The following is a 16,363-nucleotide window of genomic DNA, read 5'->3' on the forward strand; positions in this document are numbered from 1 at the left end:
GGGGTTGGCATCAAGGGCAAGCATGGGGAGTTTCTGTGGCTGCCTGTGGGTTACGCTGTGTTACCAAGGCACATGTCTGTCTTTAGGAGTCCCCTGAGGGGTGCCTCACACAGCGAGGGCAATCTCTGTCACTACTGTGAACTCGTCCCTTGGTTTGGGAGTGGGAAGGTGCAGGGCTAACAGATGACATTTGGAAGGGCAGGAAATACCGGGCACCTACAGGCCTCCCCAGTGGGATCAGAACCCAGGCAGCTGGAGGCTGATTTGGTGAATCAGAGGAAAAACAAGAAGGAGCTTGAGGTCCTGGTTCCCTGCGGCAAGCTCTCTGTGGTCTTGGGAAATCTGCTTCCCTCTAATGCCGAGATGACAGACTGGGCAGCATGGTCTGGGTGGTCCCTTTCCACCCTGAGGTCATACAGCCCTGGGGTGAAGCTCAGAGTTGGAGGGCTCAGGCCTCGCTTGTTCTCCTGCCCCTCCCTCATTCCCCCACCCTGCCTGACTGACAGCTGGGCCAATCGGGGCTATTTATGGCTTGGCCTGATGTTGTGCTCCCCTGCGCCTCCCATGCTGGGCCCCACCCAGCTCGGGCCCAGCACCCACCTGCCTAGTCCACCAGCAACATCGCTGGGAGTCCTGCTGCTTTGGCTCTCCCAGAATAAGCCATGCCCTGGGGAAAGAACTCCTATCCCCACTGGGGACACCATCTGAGGTGCCTTCCCTCTGCCCCTGCCTGCCGGGTCTGGGGGCCCCACTCCCGCCCAGCCTGGGAGACCCCTCGGCCATCACCACTGCTGTGTCAAGACATGGCCCTGCAGAATGCCCTCTACACCGGGGACCTGGCAAGGTTGCAGGAGCTGTTCCCCCCGCACAGCACAGCCGACCTGCTGCTGGAGAGCCGGGCTGCAGAGCCTCGCTGGAGCAGCCACCAGAGGGGTGAGGGGCATCTGGGGGGTGCTGAGAACCTGGGGGGCTGGGCTGACTGCCTTGGCCATAGAGGACCTAAGGGCTTGAGAGACAGGAGAAGCCCCCAGCTGTTTCTCCCCAACCTCAAAGCTTGCCCAATAGCCTAAACCTTGGCCCAGGAACACAGTCATGCGGGGCCCAGGAACACAGTCATGCGGAGCCCAGAATAGCTCCTGCTGGCTGCGTGGCCAGGTCAGGCTCAGAGCGTGGGACACAGGGGCCTTCTGCCTCTGTCTGTATTTCCCTGCTGCTCTCTCTCTGCCTTTGGCATATACCTCTCCTCCTCCCCACTCCCCTCTCCCCGCCCACATGCTCATGAGTTGGACTCCAGAAGAGTGCAAGGGGCAGGGAGAGCCCCTCGATGACAGACACCCCCTCTGTGCCAGGCTGCTGGAGAAGCCAAGTAGAGGGTCTGAGGAGCACCCCAAGTCTGGCCTGGGACCCATCGTCACCCGCACGGCCTCAGGACCTGCCCTTGCCTTCTGGCAGGCAGTGCTGGCTGGGGACGAGGGCTGCGTCTCCCGCATCCTCGCGGATTCCAGTACTGGCCTGGCTCCTGATTCCGTCTTTGATACCAGCGACCCAGAGCGATGGAGGGATTTCCGCTTCAACATCCGTGCTCTGAGTACGGGCCGGGGCCCTGGGGGGTCTCAGCGGGAGAGAGGGGAGGACTCAGATGGAGCTCTGGGCTCCCTCTTCCTGCCTCTGCCTACCTCACCCCATCAGCTGGAAGGTCTTTGCCTTCCCTAGGATCTGAGACCCACATCTCCCCTCCCTAGGACTGTGGTCTCTGACATACGAAGAGGAGCTGACCACCCCACTGCATGTGGCGGCCAGCCGTGGCCACACCGAAGTCCTGCGGCTGCTGCTGAGGCGGCGAGCAAGGCCAGACAGTGCCCCTGGGGGCCGCACCGCCCTGCACGAGGCCTGTGCTGCAGGCCACACTGCCTGTGTTCATGTGCTGCTGGTGGCAGGAGCCGACCCCAACATCGCTGACCAGGATGGGAAACGCCCCCTGCATCTCTGCCGGGGGCCTGGCACCCTTGAGTGAGTGACCCCTCACCCCAACCCCCAGTTCCATTCTGAAGGGAAGCAAAGAGACCTTCTCAGGGAGGATAGGGGAAAATGTCAGGGACGTGGGGCAGAGCAGTCCAGGCTTGGGGCATGGGTCAGGGTGCAATTACTTCTCCAAGCCGTCCACCCATTGACCCCATGAACTTTGGAGTGGCCTGGACTTTCGACAGTTTTCTGGTCTCCCAGGGGCAGATGGAGACTGTGGCAGGGGTGCAATTGCATGGGCTGCATTGGGAAATTGCCTGGCTCCACTATGGGGGAGGTGGCGTTGCTTAAAGTTTTAAAAGACACTCTGAGCTTATCCTATGTTCTAGGCACTGTGCTAAGTACAAGAGCAACTAAGTCCCTGAGGCCCTGCCCTCAGGGAGCTTACTGTTCAGTGATCCAGACAGGGAGTAGAGGATGGTGGCCCCAGTGAGGACCTGCCTGGGTCCCTCTGGGCAGGGTCTGGTTCTCCATGACAGGTCTAGAATCTCCATATTGGTAGGGCACCCTCAGATCATGGGCTCAATGGACTCTCACTAACTAAACTCCCAAGAAACTGATGAATATACCCAAATGTGCCAATGTATCATTTATTGTAGGGAATAGTCCTTTGCAGTGACATAAATAACTGCACCCCATGTGTAAGCAACGTTGGAGGATGGGATCCCAATTACAATTTTGTAAACTAACTCTGCATCCTATAGAGGCCCTCTCTCTGCCGACTGCACACCTGTGGGTCTTGTCTCTTGCATGAGAAAGGTGCCAAATTATTGACCCTGAGGTTCTCCTTTCATGGACCCTCTCCTTGTTAATCCCATCAGCCTCTAGAGGATTCCATAGACTTCCTCATACTATGGTTGAAGATGTGTTCTTTACTAGCGTGGCCCAGTGGAAACCTAATGTGAGCCACATATGCAATTTAGAATGTTCTAGCAGCCCCATCAAAAAATGACAAATGGCCAGGCACAGTGGCTCACCCCTGTAATTCTAGCACCTTGGGAGGCTGAGGCAGGTGGCTCACTTGAGGCCAGGAGTCTGAGACCAGCCTGGCCAACATGCCCAAACCCTGTCTCTATTAAAAATACAAAAATTAGCTGGGTGTGGTGGCAGGCACCTGTAATTCTAGCTATTTGGGAGGCTGACGCAGGAGAATTGCTTAAACCTGGGAGGTGGAGGTTGCAGTAAGCGGAGATTAGATTGCGCCACTGCACTCTAGCCTGGGAGAAAAAGTGAGACTTTGTCTCACAAAAAAAAAAGGACAAATATGTAAAATTAATTTTTAATGGTGGTAAAATATAAATGAAATTTACCTTTGTAATCATTTTTTATTTATTTATTTTTTTCTGGAGACGGAGTCTTGTTCTGTCGCCCAGGCTGGAGTGCAGTGGTGCGATCTCGGCTCACTGCAAGCTCTGCCTCCCAGGTTCATGCCATTCTCCTGCCTCAGCCTCCCAAGTAGCTGGGACTACAGGCACCTGCCACCATGCCTGGCTAATGTTTTGTATTTTTAGTAGAGACGGAGTTTCACCATGTTAGCCAGGATGGTCTCGATCTCCTGACCTCGTGATCTGCCCACCTCGGCCTCCCAAAGTGCTGGGATTACAGGCATTAGCCACCATGCCTGGCCCTTTGTAACCATTTTTAAGTGTACAGTTCAATGGCATTAAGCCACATTCATGTTGTGGTTCAGTCATCGCCACCATCCATCTCCAAACCTTCTCATCTTCCCAAACTGAAATTCTATCCCCATCAAACACTAACCACCCACCGCATCCTCTCTCCCAAACCCTGGCAATCACTATCCTACTTTCTGTCTCTGAATGTGAACATTCTGGGGACCTCACATAAGTGGAATCATCCTGTATTTGTCCTTCTGTAACTGGCTTATTCCACTTAGCATGATGTCCTTAGACTTCACCCATGTTGTCTCATGTTTCAGAATTTCCTTCCTGTCTAAGGCTGAATAACACTCTGTTATATGTGGGGAGCACATTTTGTTTATTCATTAACCCACTGAGGGACACCTGGGTTGCTTCCACATTTTGGCTATTGCAAATAATGTTGCTGTGGGCATGTGGGTACAAATATCTGTGAAGCAGGTTAAATTAATTATATTTTATTTAACACAACAAATCCAAAGTGTTATCATGTTGACATGTAATCAATATAAAATTGAGGCTGAGCACAGTGGCTTATGCCTGTAATCCCAGTACTCTGGGAGGCCGAGCTGGGTGGATCACCTGAGGTCAGAGTTCAAGACCAGCCTGGCCAACATGGTAAAACTGTCTCTACTAAAAATACAAAAATTAGCTGGACATGGTGGTGGGCACCTGTAATCCCAGCTACTCAGGAGGCTGAGGCAGGAGAATTGCTTGAACCCAGGAAGTGGAGGTTTTAGTGAGCCAAGATCGTGCCACTGCACTCCAGCCTGGGCAAAAGAAGGAAACTCCATCTCAAACAAACAAACAAAAATCAGCCAGGCGTGGTGGTGCACACCTGTAATCTCAGCTACTCAGGAGGCTGAGGTAGGAGGATCACTTGAGCCTGTGAGGTGGAGGTTGCAGTGAGTGGAGATCACGCCACTGTACTCCAGCCTGGGCAACAGAGAGAGACCTCATCTCAAAAGAAAAAAAAAAAGAGAGAGAGAGAATGAGAGAGAGATAGGGTCTTTCTCTCAGTCACCCAGTCTGGATTTGCAGTGGTGTGTTCATAGCTCACTGCAGCCTCAAACTACGGGGCTCAAACAATCCTCTCACCTCAGCCTGTAGAGTAAATGGGACTACTAGAGGCCCACACCACCATTCCCAGCTAATTTTTTGTGGAGATGGGTCTCACTTTGTTGCCCAGGATAGTCTTGAACTCCTGGGCTAACGTGATTCTCCACTGCCCCTAGCCAGCTCTGTTTCTGAAGAAGGAGAAGAAGAAAAGGTGTGCATATAACACAGCACATCTCAGTTAGGATTAGCCACATTTCAAGAACTTGATATCCACAGGTGGCTAGTAGCTACCACTGGATAGTGAATGATCCCACATTTTTAGTTCTGACCATGTTCCCACCAGCCTCCCTGAGATCACACGCAGGGATAATCCTTCCTTCCTTTGTGAGGAAACAAATGTATTTTAAAATTATTATGGAGACGTTTAAACCTATAGAAAGGCAGACAGGATAATGAAGTGAGCCCCCACAAACCATCACCCTCTATACCTCCCACTCCCCCCGCCATTTTGAGCTCTTACGATGGCAGGTTTTCAGGGGTTGTCTCACATGCTGCTCACAATCACCTCGGAAGATGGAGCTGTTATAATTATCCGCATTCTACACAGGAGGGAACTGGAGCTCAGAGAGGCCAAGTCCCGTTAGTGAGGCGCACACGTTGTTGCTGTGACTCCCTGTGCTTCTTGCCATCTTGGAGTAAATCCAGTTGGCCAATTTCAGTCTTTTTTAGTTTTTATTTTTCCATTTTGAGAAGGAGTCTCACTCTGTCACGCAGGCTGGAGTGTAGTGGCATGATCTCAGCTCACTGCAGTCTCTGCCTCCTGGGTTCAAGCGATTCTCCTGTCTCAGCCACCCAAGTAGCTGGGATTACAGACACCCACCACCACACCTGGCTAATTTTTGTATCTTTAGTAGAGACAGAGTTTCACCATGTTGGCCAGGCTGGTCTGAAACTCCTGACCTCAGGTGATCCACCCACCTTGGCCTCCCAAAGTGCTGGGATTATAGGCATGAGCCACCATGCCCAGCCAATCAGTCTTGAGCCACCACGCTCAGCCAATCAGTCTTGTTCTTTGTCCCACTGCCCCATTTCCATGTGCGCCCACTGCCAGGCCCCACGCTCCCTTCCTCCTCTAGTCCCAGCATGCAGAGCCCCCCAGCGGTCCTGCTGCCCCTGGACCCAAACAGCAGCCCTCCCCCTACTAGCCGTATCAACTTGCATGAGATCCTCAGACCTCAGTTTCCTCCTTTGTGGCATAAGTGTCTTAAGGGAGCCTACCAAGGGAATATAGTGAGGATGAAATTAGCTACTACATGTAAAACCCTTAGCAGGCGCCTGTTCTAACCACTCATGTGATAACTGCTGGTGACGTTTATTCTCACGGATGATTTAGTGGATTATCCCAACAAAAAGTATGTGGATGTTAAAGGACACTGTTGGCTGGGCACAGTGGCTCATGCCTATAATCCAGCACTTTGGGAGGCCAAGGCAGGTCGATCACTTAAGGTCAGGAGTTCGAGACCAGCCTGGCAAACATGGTGAAACCCCATCTCTACTAAATACACAAAAAACTAGCCGAGCATGGTGGGGGCCGCCTGTAATCCTAGCTACTCTGGAGGCTGAGGCAGGAGAATGGCATGAACCTGGGAGGCGGCAGTTGCAGTGAGCTGAGATCGCGCCACTGCCCTTCTGCGTGGGCAACAGAACAAGACTCAGTCTCAAAAAAAAAAAAAGAAGGGCACTGTTGATATTGCAGAATGGTGCCGGGATGACCAGTGACGGGCAGGATGTAGGGTGGGTGGGGGGAGACAGAACAAAGAGCCACCCATGTGTGTTCTTGCTGGGAGTCTGTGCCTGCTTTCCTCCCCACCACCATCTCCTCCCTAATAGGTGTGCGGAGCTGCTCCTGAGGTTTGGAGCAAGAGTGGATGGTCGGTCCGAGGAGGAAGAGGAGACCCCTTTGCATGTGGCTGCCCGGCTTGGCCATGTGGAGCTGGCAGATCTGCTTCTAAGACGGGGGGCATGTCCTGATGCCCGCGATGCCGAAGGCTGGACCCCACTACTGGCTGCCTGTGACATCCGCTGCCAGTCCACTGCTGATGCGGAGGCCACCACGGCCCGCTGCCTGCAGCTGTGCAGCTTGCTGCTTTCAGCTGGAGCAGACGCTGATGCTGCCGACCGGGACAAGCATCGACCCCTGCACCTGGCCTGTCGCCGTGGCCATGCAGCTGTCGTGGAGCTGCTCCTGTCCTGTGGCGTCAGTGCCAACGCCATGGACTATGGGGGACACACACCCCTGCACTGTGCTCTGCAGGGCCCAGCTGCAGCCCTGGCCCAGAGCCCCGAGCACGTGGTTCGGGCTCTGCTCAACCACGGTGCCGTCCGTGTCTGGCCAGGGGCCCTCCCCAAGGTATGGGGGCTGCAGGCAGCAGGAGGGCCACCATGGTGAGGGGACAGGGAGACCTAGGCCTGTGCTCCGGTTTACTTTGGAATGTGGCCTGTGCACAGAGATTGGTTCCTTCTGTCTGTCTTTCATTCAGCATGTAAGCAAAGCCCAAATAGGGGTCAAGGTGAAGACACAGATCAGCGGGAACTGTGTGTGTGTGCATGTGTGTGTGCATGTGTTCACATGGTGTGCATGTGTATACATGTGTTCATGCACATATGTGCATGTATATACTGTGCATGTGTGATAAAGGTGGACTGGGGGCAGTGAGGCCAGATGATAAAGGATCCAAAAAGACAGAAGGAGTCAGGGTTGATGTGGGTGGTGGGCATTGTTCAAGGGTCTTCATCAGCACAACGAACTGCTGAAAATAGCATTTGAGGAAGCTCCCACTAGCAGTGGGATCAGTTCAGTGACAGACGCAGGAGAGGCTCCCCAAGGGAAGGGGGCGAGCCTGTTTCAGGAGCCTCAAGGTCCCCTGAATGTCTGCAAATGGACATGGTCCCACCTTCTGAGAATCTAGTAGGACCCACAGCCCCCAGAACAGCTGCCACGGTCCTGGCACCTGTGAACATGCCTATCACTGTCAATTTCAATTTATATCCTACTTTATCTTAATTTCCCCTAAGTAGGTTCAACTTGAAGACCTGTGCTACTGATGCCCTGGGAGGGGGCCTTGCTCCATGCTGTGTCGTGTCTGGAGGAGCGTAGATAATGTCATGAAGGGCGCTGGGTCTGGGAATGGGGACATCCATTCTCAGAGGAGATGGGTCAGAACTGAAACCACCCTCTAAGTAGGCAGGTCCCCTCTGGCCCAGCCCAGAGTCTTGTCCCACCCAGCCTTGCCTGTCCTGGGACCTCCTGCTATCCCAGCCTCTCCCCTTTGCTCACAAACCTAGAAGCATCTGTCTGGATTCCTAAGCAAGACCAAATAATTAAACAGCCCAAGAGTTCGGCAGATTGGTCTCCCCTTTGGGAAAATACAAGAAAATCAACAATTAACACTAATTAATCTCCTATTAACACTAGATAATTAGGAGACAAGTAATTCCCTGTAATCTGACGGCAGCTCTGACAGCTAATGATTTCCCCAGCAGGCAGGGGCGGGAGGAGGGCCCGGCACAGCGAAAGGGTTTCCTGGGACCCCACAGCCCTGCTCCACCCCTCAGCCTGTCTCTGGGACCAAAGGGGCTGGCAGAGCAAAGTACCCCATTTGTCCCTTTCCATGATCTGCAGCCCTGCCAGCTGAGGGGTTTCTGTCCTCCCTGCACAGAAGCCTCCACCACCCATCTATGATGAAACGCCAGCCCCAGCCGGTTCTCTAGGAGCCACCACTTTGGACTTGGTGCTCAGGGGACCTGGATCCAGGATGACTTTGATGCTTGTTTGTGTGGCTGTAGGCAAGTCACTGCATGTGATACAGGCTCTCCCTAAGAGGATGGAAAACTGTAAGAGAGCACTGGGGAAGAGTCGGAGCAAGCACAGCCTTGACTACACAGCAGGCACTGTTCTAAGCTGTATTTCCTCTTACAGGAGTTTCTCAGTCCTCCCAGCAACCTCTGAGGTCAGTGGTGACTAGGAGTGTAGGCTCTGGAGCCAGACACACTACCTGTGTGGCCTTCGGCAAGTTGCTGAATCTCCCTAGGCCTCAGTTTTGTCATCTGTAACATAGGGATATGACACTATGCCTTCTTCATAGGGTTAGTGTGAGAAGGGTTAATACACATCAAGCCTAGTGCTTAACACTTGTTAGCTAGCGTTGTTCTCGTTATGTAATGTATGAGAAAGCACTTGGTAAGCTGCTTGGCATCATCCCAATGAGGGTATCATTGGACACGGGAGTACAAAGCAGGTTGGTGTAGCCGCACAGGCTTCCTGGAGGAGGCGGGACTGGGATGGGCAGTTTTGAAGGGAAGAAGGAGGAAGAGACAGGTATTTCAGGCACAGAGAGCTGATTGAGCGCAGTGCAGAGGTGGGGATCAACATGGGCCAGGAAGGACAGAGATGGGCCTGAGGGGCAGGTGGAGAGGAGAGTCGGAGAGAACCAGCCTGCTCTTCCCTAGCTCGGAGGAGTGAGGAAAAGAGGCCTCCCGGGACAGACTGGTGAGCACTGCTCAGATGCAGGGCTAGAAGCAGAGGGCCCAGGTGTGTAACATGCTTTCTCCAGGGACCCCGGAAGACCAGGTCTTCTGCTCCCACTGCTCATCGCTACTGTCATCGACAGACAGAAGGGTCTCCTCTCCTTGCAGACAGAGGCTGTTAAACCCCCACTGTTAGATGCAGTTGTGTGTTTGGCCACGTGTAGGTTGTGTGTGAGATACTGCCTGAAAGACAGTACTTACCTGTTTTCAGATCTTAAAAGGCTCTGTGGCCATCACCTGTAGAGATGCAGCGAGAGTGGAGTGCAGTGGAGGAGGCACGAATCTGCTTTAGGTACCAAGTTCAGGCACAAGCGGGAGTCATGGTGCCCGTGTCTGTCAGGCCACTTTTCTGACCACGTGGACGGTCTGTCCACAGGCTGCTCCACTGCATGGCTTGCCCACGTGCTGCATTGGACCACCACCTCAGAGACCTTTCTTGACCACTCCATCTAGGATAGTGCCCCCCCAACCATGCTCAGTCTCCTGACCCTACTTTTTTTCCTTTTTTTCTTTTTTTTTTTTTTTTTTGAGACAGGGTCTCACTCTGTCGCCCACACGTGCAGTGGCGCAATTCTGGCTCACTGCAACCTCTGCCTCTCAGGCTCAAGAGATTCTCCTGCCTTAGCCTCCCGAATAGCTGGGATTACAGGTGCACGCCACTACTGCCTGGCTAATTTTTGTATTTTTGGCAGAGACGGGGTTTCACCATGTTGGCCAGGCTGGTCTGAAACTGCTGACCTCAAGTGATCCATCCACCTCAGCCTCCCAAAGTGCTGGGATTACAGGCATGAGCCACCGTGCCCAGCCCCTTCTTGTTTTTCATTGCAGCAGCAGATCTGTGAGTGATGACTTCTGTGTTTATTATGCTTTCCTTCTGAAATAGAAGCTCTTGGATGACGAGGACTTCATTTTCCCCACTGCTGAATTTGAAGTGCTTGGCACATAGTAGGCCCTCAATAAATAGTTGCCGAATGAACCAATGAAAGCACAAATCTGGCTCCAACTAGATTCCACTCCTGCTCCTATCAAATCCTCTCCTGCTCTTGCAGGCAGTCCATCGGCCTCTGGTTGCCTTGTCCCTTCTCCCTGAATACCCTCGTGGCTCTGGGGTTCCCTTGCCTCCAGAGCCCAATCCTCCCTCTGTGAGTCCCCCACCCAGCCCCACCCCACTCCCTGGCCCACTCTCGTAGCTGTTTCTACCCACACTTGGCATTGTATGGATTCTGTGATCTTTTTATCTGCTCAGGAGCTCCACCCACAGGTCAGGGACCCCTTCCAGCCAGCAGAAAACCCAGCCCAGAACCTTGTAGAGGTAGAGAGGAGAGCAGGATGGTGGTGTGGTTAAGGGCAAGGGGCCACGCTTCCAGGCCTGGACTGTGGGAACCACAACTTGGGCACGTTAATTAACTTCTCTGTCCCTCAGTTTCCCTTGGCTGTAGTGAAGGAAATGGGATAATAACATAGGGATATTAACAGTCCATCCCTTGCAGGGACAACAGTGAAGAGTTCATACATGTAAAGTGCTAGAAAAATTATCTGGCCTGAGTTATGCACAATAGAAAGGTTAGCTGCTGTATTGGCTTCCTGGATCAAACGAAGTACCACAAACTGGATAGCTTAAAGCAACAGAAATGGAGTTCCCTTACAGCGGTGGAGGCTGGAAGTTTGAAATGCAGGTGTAGGCAGGGCTGGCTCCTTCTGAAGCCTCTGAGGGAGAATCTGTTCCATGGCGCTCTTGTAGCTTCCAGTGGTTTCCCACAATCCTTGGTGTCCTTTGACTCATACACGTGTCACTCCACTGTCTGCCTTTGTCGTTACGTGGGCTTCTCGTCTGTGTCGGTGTCCGTACCTCTGTTTTCTCTTCTTATAAGAACACCAGTCATATTGAATAGGGCCCACCGTAATGACCTCATTTTAACCTGATTACATTTGCAAAGACCCTATTTCCAATTAAGGTCCCATTCATAGGTACAGGGGGTTAGGTCTTCAATATATCTTTTAGGAAACAAAGTTCAACCCACAACAACTATTCTGGAGCTGTCTGGTCACTGTGTGGACTGACTGGGGACCCAACACGTCTTTGCCTCCCACAGGTGCTGGAGCGCTGGAGCACGTGCCCTCAGACCATCGAGGTCCTGATGAACACCTACAGTGTTGTGCAGCTTCCCGAGGAGGCTGTGGGCCTGGTGCCCCCTGAAACTCTGCAGGTCAGATTCCAAGGCCCTGAACATAGAGCCTCTCATCCTGGCCCCAAGACTCCCACCTGCTAAACCACAGCCCCCCAGAGAAAGTATCCAAAGACGCACTCATGTCCCAGAAGAGAAAATTTGCAGAGTGAACACTCAAACATTCACTGTTTCTAAGAGATTCCTTCCGGTAGATGCCCCACCCCTCCCTCACCTGCCTATCCTGTGAGGAGCCGGCGCCACCTGTCTGAGGCTGCCCCTCACTGAGCCCCTTGTTCTGCCCCCAGAAACATCAGCGTTTCTACTCCTCCCTTTTCGCCTTGGTGAGGCAGCCCAGGTCGCTGCAGCATCTGAGCCGCTGTGCGCTCCGCTCCCACCTGGAGGGCAGCCTGCCCCACGCGCTGCTCCGCCTCCCCCTGCCACCGCGCCTGCTCCGCTACCTGCAGCTGGATTTTGAGGGCGTGCTCTACTAGGTGAGCCCTGGGATCTGTGAGCAGTAACAGCTGCTTGGGGTCCAGGGATGGGTGGAAGGCAAGAGAAGCATTGGGGAAGGCCTTGGCCAGAACCGGCCTGTCCCCGAACCACCAGAAGCCTCTGAATACAAACCTCTCCTTCCAGATGTCCACGGCCTTTTGAGAGGGCCTGAAAGCAGATGCCCCAGCCTGCAGAGGGCGCGCCTCTGCACTAACTCAGGCCAGGTAGCCTAGCAGCGGAGGCCCAGCTGCGAAGGCAGGTGTGGATGCTGCAATTCCCAATGCAGAGAAGCGGACTAACAGCCACAGCCAGATGATGTCTGATGAAGACACACTCCTGTTGGGGCTCTCCTGGGGCCCCCTTCTAGCCTGTGCAAACCCTGTATGTGCATTAAAAATCTTCAGGTCTGTTTTGGTACTGTCTCCAGCAGACCTTCCTCTGAACTTGCTCCCTTGCCGGGGAGTCGGGATGGGCGGACTGACAGGGGCTCCCTACGTGCCCCATGGGGCCAGCTGCATCACCTTCCCCTTTGGCATCAGCCAGCTGCTAAGAGGCCCCAGGCTTGCCAGCTCCATGAAATGACAGAATGACCACCAGGTGACAACGCGTTAGAAAAGGCCTAAAGGAGGTGCAGGGTGCACATGGAGGCAGTGCAGAGAGTTGGGCAGGAAGGCACAGGAACCCTTGGGGTAGGAAGGTGAGGAGGCAGGAGAGCCACCTGGAAGGAGGGGCATGTAGGGTGGCCCATCGCGGAGGATAGCCATGGCTCAGTTGAGAGCCAAAGGCCCAGGTTTAGAAAAACAGAACCAGTTCTGCCTATTGCCTGACAAGGTAGGTCAGGGAGGACCAGAAGTACGCCTGGTTCCTGCCTCTTTTATCTGCTTCTTCCTTAAATTTAGCTCTGGCTGCAAGAGCGCCGAGTTGAAAGTTCCATGACCCAGGTTCTGGTCTTAACTGTGCCATTAACTTGTGGAACCTAAGTCTCTTACCTCTCCGGGCTCACGTTCCTGCCTCTGTAAAAAGAGAGGGAGGAGAGTCCCTGAGAGTCACTGTAGTATCAGGATTTTCAGAACCTGCCAGAGGCCCCCGCAGCCCGGAGCTGCCTGCAACCACAGGCGGAGGGCAGGTGGTCGGGACAGGGCAGCCAGTCAAGTGCACCGTGATCCCTGACGTCAAGGGTCGCTGGACAGAGTTCCCCCAGGCGGCAAAGTGCGCACGCGCTAGAGCTCGCAACTTTCCCGCCAACTGGCACGAGCTAGGCGGCGAAGGGCGGGGCCGGGAGGGCGAGAAGAGACAGGGGGTGGGGCCTGGAGGGCGCGAGGCTTTAGGCCGCGCTGACCAGGGCCGGAAGCCCGGTTAGGCGTTGAGAGGCGGCTGAGGAGAAGCGCGGAGGAAGTGAGAGGGCCCGGATTCTCACCCTGGCCTCACGGACCTTGGGCTGACCGGTCTGTCTGGCTTCAGGTGCTGGGGCGCGGCTCGAGGACGCGAGTGCGGTGGGCAAGCGGTGGAGGCTCCTCGCTGTGGAAACCCCAGGCGGACCCCGACGGCACAGACCCCACCTCGCGGGCAGGAAGCGGCTGCCCCAAGGCGTGCGCGGGAACCTGGTGCGCGAGGCCCACTCCTGTTGAGGGCCTGCGGGGCGCCCTGTGGAGACCGCGGCTCGGGTCTGGGTCCCGGGGGACGTCCTAGTGCTCGCTGGTTTGTTCCGTAGCCGTTCCGGGGCCTGCTGCGTTCAGGCGCCGCTGCACCGGGGGCAAGGCCTGCCCTCCAGCCCCCACCAGGGTCCGCGTGCGCGGGGTGGCCGGAGCGCGGCGCACAGGAGGAAGCGGCAGGTGCTGCCGAGCCCGGGACTGGGGTTGGCAGTGCGAACTATTTGAGATCGGGTGACAGGGAAACTTGCTGTCTGAGGAGGTGACGTTTAGTCAGAGACCTGAGTAGAGCAGGTCAGCAGGAGTGGCAGGACCGACCGCCCTGGCTGCGGGCGTGGGTCGGGGGGCGCCTGCGGCGGTCCAGGCCAGAGGCAGTCGCGGCGGGCGAGATTCGGGATCCCTGGGGGGCCGCTGCTGGGGGGATGTGGAGGGGCTGCAGAAAAGCGCTGCCTAGGGGGACTCGCAGGTTTTTGCCTTGGACTCCTGGTCAGAAGGTGGTGCCAGATGCTAAGGTGGGGAAGACGAGAAAGGAACGGGAAGCAGAAGGCCGTTGTTGGGGAGATGGCACTGGAGCCGCCTAGGAACCATCTCAGAGGCTGTGGCCTGGGCACGGGGATCTGGGCCCAAGTCGAGCGCAGGTCTGGGCATCATGCAAGTGCGGGCTTGCTGGCGCGGGAAAGAGTTTGGAGCTCTGCTCCCAGGGAATCCCGACTCCCGGGGATGACTTGCCCGAGAGAGTCCTGCTGGTGGATTTTGATGGAAATTCTATTCGATTGCATCCACTTGGTTCACTGTGTGCTTCCGGGTCCCCACGTTTTAGGTGCTTCATGCCCCGCTGGGAACGAGACACGCTCCTGCCCTCAGTGAATCTTCAGTCTAGTGTGAGAAACAAGCGTGTGAACAACAAGTTAGAATACAAAGGGCAATAGGATGAATGCAAGATAAATGTGGGAGCAGGAGCTGGAGGCGTGAAGACGAGGGCGAGGAATGGGGTTGAGATCTGGGAGGGCGTCCCAGAAGAAGGACCCTCCTCTAAAGTGATAGGAAGACGGGGAGGATTTCTGGCCACATCTGGAGAGCCTGCGATCATGGGACGCCTTTTCAAGGACGGGGAAGGGAAGAAAGGCGATGTGGAGTGGTGGCTATGAAGGGGCTGTGCACAACTTCACATACTGTCCCTTAGCGGGGCAATGTCAGGAGGGTCCTCACTGGGGTTAGACATTCAGATTCTTGCGAGCCAGGGCGCTTCCTCCCAGCCTCCTGGCTGTTGGTCCCGCGGGCCCAGAACCTCTCCCTGGTAATTGCTTTTCGTAATGTGCTTGCTCCAAACCAACTTCACGCCTCCGTGAGGACTCCGCCCTGCACTAGAGGCGCGGACCTCCCCACCACCCACCTACCCACGAGTGAACGCGCGAGCTCACACATACGGTACACATTTAACACAACAGACATACAGGGTTCGGGTACCGGGGCACACTAAACATACTTAACCCTACACTCACGCACACTAGACGTTAAGACACTCACGTACAACCCCCCTGCCCAAACAGTGCGTTCACAGTTAAGCACCTAGAGGCGTCCCGCGCGCTCGCCCTTGGAGGCTCAGTTAGTGGTTTCTTTGCCCTCGGCGCGTCTCCTGGACTATCGCCAGGGGGCGCTGCAGCACCCCGCACCTCCTTCGCTGTGCCCGCAGTTGTGCGCTGCTGCCACCAGAGGGTACCCGCGGCCAGACCCGACGCTGCCCACCATGAGAGGACTTTCTCTGGCCAATGAGTGGATTGGAGGTATAGATTTGTGGTCTTTGACTTGAATACTTTGTTTTTTCTCAGCATCCTTGGTGCTGGTTGGCAACACAAGTCAGGCCAGATGATGAGGCCGTGGTGGACACAGAGGGTAGATTAAAGATAAAATTCCTCTATAGGAGCATTTCCCAAATGTCAGAGAATATGGACAAAGCAGTACTTTTAGAATTCTGTTTTGGACAATGAGACCAGGTACTTTCCCATAACGCGTCTGCTCAGGAATTCAGTGGGAAAACCATAGTTTTTTGCTGGTAAAGAAAGGAGCTAGCCCTGTTCAGATTTGACAGAGGCAAGGTCTGTACTTGGTACTGATGAGAGAGTAAGAAGTAGTTTTGGAGTGCTCTGGATTTCAGGGAAAATTAGTCCCTTCCTTTCTTGGCCACTCTAGTCTTTGTCTGTTTAGTGTAGGAAGAACTCATTTTGGAAGGTGTTTTTTCATATTCAGTTGACTCTTGCCCTTGCTTTTTGACTAGACAAAGTTTTTGTTGTTCTTTTTTTTTTTTTTTTTGAGACGGAGTCTCACTCTGTCGCCCAGGCTGGAGTGCAGTGGCATGATCTCTGCTCACTGCAAGCTCCACCCTCTGGGTTCACGCCATTCTCCTGCCTCAGCCTCCCCAGTAGCTGGTACTACAGTTGCCCACCACCATGCCCGGCTAATTTTTTGTATATTTAGTAGAGATGGGGTTTCACCGTGTTAGTCAGGATGGTCTGGATCTCCTGACTTTGTGATCCACCCCCCTCGGCCTCCCAAAGTGCTGGGATTACAGGCGTGAGCCACCGCGCCCGGCCCTTGTTGTTCTTATTTGTAAGACGGTCCTGCTCTGTCACCTAGGCTAGAGTGCAGTGGCACAATCTCTGCACACTGAAGCCTCAACCTCCCCAGCTCAAGTGATCCTCCCATCTCAGCCTCCTGAGTAGTTAGGACT

General features: G+C 54.5%; 3 protein-coding genes across 5 annotated transcripts in view; all 3 read left to right on the forward strand.

Annotated features, from left to right (window-relative positions):
- Nucleotides 1–16,363, forward strand: part of TMUB1 (transmembrane and ubiquitin like domain containing 1) — a 106,026-nt gene continuing 89,663 nt past the window's right edge. The window contains exon 1 of the mRNA XM_050785923.1: nucleotides 1–4. The gene's annotated coding sequence lies outside the window, so the exon portion shown is untranslated. The remainder of the gene's footprint in view (nucleotides 5–16,363) is intronic.
- ASB10 (ankyrin repeat and SOCS box containing 10) lies at nucleotides 553–12,396 on the forward strand. 3 transcript variants are annotated; one of them, XM_050785891.1, is made up of 5 exons: nucleotides 553–933; nucleotides 1,743–2,010; nucleotides 6,630–7,149; nucleotides 11,420–11,533; nucleotides 11,800–11,985. In XM_050785891.1, exons 1-5 carry the CDS (start codon nucleotides 663–665, stop codon nucleotides 11,983–11,985), a joined length of 1,359 nt encoding a protein of 452 aa, XP_050641848.1. In that variant the 5' UTR covers nucleotides 553–662. The 3 variants fall into 3 exon arrangements, with proteins under 3 accessions (XP_050641848.1, XP_050641849.1, XP_050641847.1); XM_050785892.1 differs by lacking the exons at nucleotides 553–933; nucleotides 11,800–11,985 and adding exons at nucleotides 1,119–1,588; nucleotides 12,131–12,396; XM_050785890.1 differs by lacking the exon at nucleotides 553–933 and adding an exon at nucleotides 1,121–1,588.
- The window catches only part of CDK5 (cyclin dependent kinase 5), a 126,380-nt gene continuing 117,456 nt past the window's right edge, over nucleotides 7,440–16,363 (forward strand). The window contains exon 1 of the mRNA XM_050785912.1: nucleotides 7,440–7,451. The gene's annotated coding sequence lies outside the window, so the exon portion shown is untranslated. The remainder of the gene's footprint in view (nucleotides 7,452–16,363) is intronic.

Source organism: Macaca thibetana, chromosome 3 (assembly GCF_024542745.1).
Source record: "Macaca thibetana thibetana isolate TM-01 chromosome 3, ASM2454274v1, whole genome shotgun sequence".
Lineage (NCBI taxonomy): Eukaryota > Metazoa > Chordata > Mammalia > Primates > Cercopithecidae > Macaca > Macaca thibetana.

Coding starts and splice junctions, on each gene's coding strand:
- ASB10 (XM_050785890.1), top strand. CDS start 1,273: ATGCTCATGAGTTGGACTCCAGAAGAGTGCAAGGGGCAGGGAGAGCCC. Junction 2,011..6,629: donor CGGGGGCCTGGCACCCTTGA/GTGAGTGACCCC, acceptor CCTCCCTAATAG/GTGTGCGGAGCTGCTCCTGA. Junction 7,150..11,419: donor GGCCAGGGGCCCTCCCCAAG/GTATGGGGGCTG, acceptor TGCCTCCCACAG/GTGCTGGAGCGCTGGAGCAC.